This window comes from Mandrillus leucophaeus, unplaced genomic scaffold, assembly GCF_000951045.1.
Source record: "Mandrillus leucophaeus isolate KB7577 unplaced genomic scaffold, Mleu.le_1.0 Scaffold628, whole genome shotgun sequence".
NCBI classification, from domain to species: Eukaryota; Metazoa; Chordata; class Mammalia; order Primates; family Cercopithecidae; genus Mandrillus; species Mandrillus leucophaeus.
In genome coordinates this window covers 428,070-431,477 of record NW_012106786.1, presented here as the reverse complement: position 1 = coordinate 431,477, position 3,408 = coordinate 428,070, and the positions used below count along the sequence as shown (strand labels likewise).

At 55.8% G+C, this 3,408-nt stretch overlaps 1 protein-coding gene across 1 annotated transcript in view; it reads left to right on the top strand.

Annotated features, from left to right (window-relative positions):
- The first annotated feature begins 768 nt into the window (after positions 1 to 768).
- LOC105554103 (taste receptor cell protein 1) overlaps positions 769 to 3,408 on the top strand; it is a 3,481-nt gene continuing 841 nt past the window's right edge. The window contains exons 1-4 of the mRNA XM_012000388.1: positions 769 to 915; positions 1,088 to 1,218; positions 1,557 to 1,621; positions 1,919 to 2,058. Coding sequence (XP_011855778.1) covers positions 870 to 915; positions 1,088 to 1,218; positions 1,557 to 1,621; positions 1,919 to 2,058 — 382 coding nt within the window. The 5' untranslated portion in view covers positions 769 to 869. The remainder of the gene's footprint in view (positions 916 to 1,087; positions 1,219 to 1,556; positions 1,622 to 1,918; positions 2,059 to 3,408) is intronic.

Sequence of the window (3,408 nt, the reverse complement as noted above, 5' to 3'; positions counted from 1 at the left end):
CTCCAGGCCATGCTCCTGAGCTGCTCAGACTGTTTTCCCTTTTAACAAATGGAAACTTTCTATGACTTCCCTGCCCTGCGCCTGAAGAGAGGTTTTCTCTCCCCCACTCCCAACATGCACAGCAAGCAAGTGCTCAGGGGAAGGACAAAAGTTATTCTGGATTCTTATTTGTCTCCTGGTCTCTCTCCAAAAGCTCCTTCAGTGCCCTACTAAGGCCAGGGCAATTGGTCCATTTCTCACTGGCTTTCAGAGATTCTTCAGGCCTGTCACCTCCCTCTCTCCAGAGCCCCTGCACCTTGTGATACAGCCAAAGATGTTTTTCTCAGTGTGATCTAGATTATCATCCTGAGACCTCACAGCCAGCTGCAGCCTGGTTGAGTAACCCTGCCCTGGGCGCTCCCTGGGCGGGATTCATGGTATTCCCATGACAGCCGGCTTGTTGGGGTGTCCAAGGGAACTGAGTTTCACTGAGTGTTTGCTTTGGGTGCTGGTGGCTGAGTCATTCAGGCCTCACAGCCATCCTCTGGGAAAGGGATCATTATCCCTCTTTTACTGAGGAGGCAGCCGAGGCCCTCAGGGGTAAGGTGACTTGCCTTGAGTCACACAGGGAGGCTCTTCTCTGCGTGGCCCACGGCTTCCCCTGAGGACTTCCCTCCCTTGGGATGCCAACTCTTGCACCAGCCAGGCCCCCACCGGGCACACAGGACCCCTCATGCCCCCACTGGTCCTGGCTGAGGATGTGGCTCTGCCCCCACAGGCCTGGCTCTGTAGTGGTGAACGCCTCTCTTGTATTTGGGGGCCGTGCCCCAGGCCCCTCTCCCTGTGATGTCCTCTGGGCTTTGTATCGCAAAGTGAAGACCTCAGGGCAGATGCTGGGGAACCTGTCCTTGGCTGAGAACAGCCTCATCTCTGACGGTGAGTCCCGTCCCCAGCCACCCCTACCACAGTGCCTTTTCACCTGCCCAGGGGGAGCACTGGGTGGACTCCCTAGAGGGATCCAATTCCTGCCCTGACCCCGAAGCACCTGGTGGTGCAGTGGGTGAGGAGGGGCCTGGCACCTCCGGAACTCCCATCCATGGCTCTACAGGGGCCGACCTGATCACCCTGGCCCAGGAGACCATCAGCATCCGCTTCACAGCCATGAGGCCCTTCCTGCCGCAGCTCCTCGTACCGGGTTCTGTCTCCTTTGTCCTGCTGGAAAGGCAGATCCTTCAACAGGTGAGGTGGCCTTTTCCACCCCTTCTGGGGTCTGGGACACTCACTATGCCTCCCTTGAAAGCAGGCCTTCCAGCATGGAGGCAGCACCCAGCATTGTGGAGGAAAGAGGGCGTAGAGGGCAGCATGCCCTGGGGGAGAGGGTTCTCTGAAGGAGGAGGAGACTCTGTCCGCAGGGGAACATGGCCAGGCTCTGTAAGCAGACACCCCTACCCAGGACGCTGTGTTTAAGGGTGGCTCCCTCCCAGGTCCTGCCTCCCACCTCACCTGGTCCCCATCCCACACTGGGTCTCAGGAGAGACAGCTCCCAGGCTCGCCCTGACCTCCAGGGTTTCCCACAGGTCACACCGGTGGTGTCAGGATTCTATAAGGCAAGTCCCCAGGAGAGGCCCCTGCTCCTCTTCAGGTGGGTCGAGTCCCCGTCCCATCCGTCCAGCTTGCCCTGCTGCTCTCTTGGGGGCTGCCCTGGGGCATAAGGAGGCAACTCTCTGACCCAGAACCAAAATATGGGGGTGTAGGTTTGGGGCTACCTGGGAAAGGACTTTGCCCCAGGTAGCTGTAGCTTGGCCATGTAAGCTGGCTCTGCCTAGGAGGTAGGGAGCCCCACACCAGAGGGTGTGCATTTCTGGGGACTCTACCTGCTTCTAGAAACGTGCTGGCAAAAAGTTTGTGACCCCTGCACTCTCCCCTTGTGCTTCTCTAGCAATGCTGAACAGTGGGTGGGCGTTTATATCGAATACAAGTTCCAGACCCCCATCCCTACCCACCTCCAAGGCCTGGCTAATCACATGGCCCAAAACATAACAGATCCCATCCTCCAGAAATCCAGCATCGTGGCCAATGGTGAGTCAGGGCTGCGATCCCTGTGTGTCTCTGGGCCAGCGGGCTCTTCCCCTCTCTAAACCTCAGTGTTTCTCTTCTAGAGAATGGGCAAAACTTCTTTCAGACAATACTTGCTCATGTGTTGGGGCCACAGAGAGGAATGGGGCACAGAGCTTTAGCAAGGAGCTGGACAGAGGCGAGAAGCAGCTAGGACCAGAGGGATGAGAGGGTCCCATCACCTCCCTGATTGCACAGGACTTCACTGAGTCCTCACATGCATGACAAGATCTGTCCCACCAAGTCAGAGGCAAAACCCCTCAGCTCTGCCCTAGTGCCGGGGCTGCAAGAAACCCATATCTCCTCTTGGGGCCTCCTGATAGGATGACTTCTGCAAGCTCATGCCATCCTAACCGGAAGAGCTGTTCCACACCCAAGTTAGGAGAGTGCTAGGTCAAATCAGTCCCCTCCAGGTGCACACAGCCTGAAGCTGCTCTCCAAGGACCCCTCAGTCACAGAAGGTGCTGGTCCTCCTACAGTGCTGCCCCACCCCCACCACCGCAGCCTCCTGGGGGTGCAGTCAGGGATGCCCTCCTTCAGGCTCTGTCCTCAAAGCCACTCCTACACAACTACTCTCCCTGCCGGCTGCCCCAGAGACCAGATTGGTTTGGGCCTCTGCCTCCACAGGCCCGAACCACCATCTCTTCTGCTCCCCAGAAAGCCAGCTCCCGGCAGACAGGCCATGTTCCCTCTTCATTCCTCAACACAGAGGGCCCATCACAACCTTCTCAGCAGACGGTAGAGCTCCCCACACATCCTCTTAAAGAGGCTTCACTGTTGATGGCCACAAGCCCCACCATGACCTCCTCCCAGGGAGTGAATTTTCTTACATGTCTCCCACCAGAGCAGTGACAAAATAAAACATAAAAGCAGCATCTGTTACATTGTCAGCAACATTTCCTACTAGGATCAACTCTCAGAGTGAGCAGTGTATTCCATTAGATGGATCAGTGCAGGGGTAGCAAGCGTTTTCTGTAAAGGGCCAGATGGAAACTCTTTAAGGCTCCACAGGCCACTGTGTCTCCATCATCACATACTCAAACCCTCCCCTGTAGCAAGAAAGCAGCCCTAGACAACATGTCAACAAATGAGCATGGCCATGTTCCCCAAAACCTTTCTTTATGGACATGGAAGTTTGCATGTCACGTACTTCTCATGTGTCACAAGATACGATACTACTTTCCATGTTTTCAACCATTTAAACATGTAAAAGTCATTCTTAGCTCATGGGCCACACAAAAACAGGCAGCAAGAAATCTCGTTTTTAGACCAGCAGTAGCTGACCCCCCGATGGAGCATTAGAGCTTGGGTGCG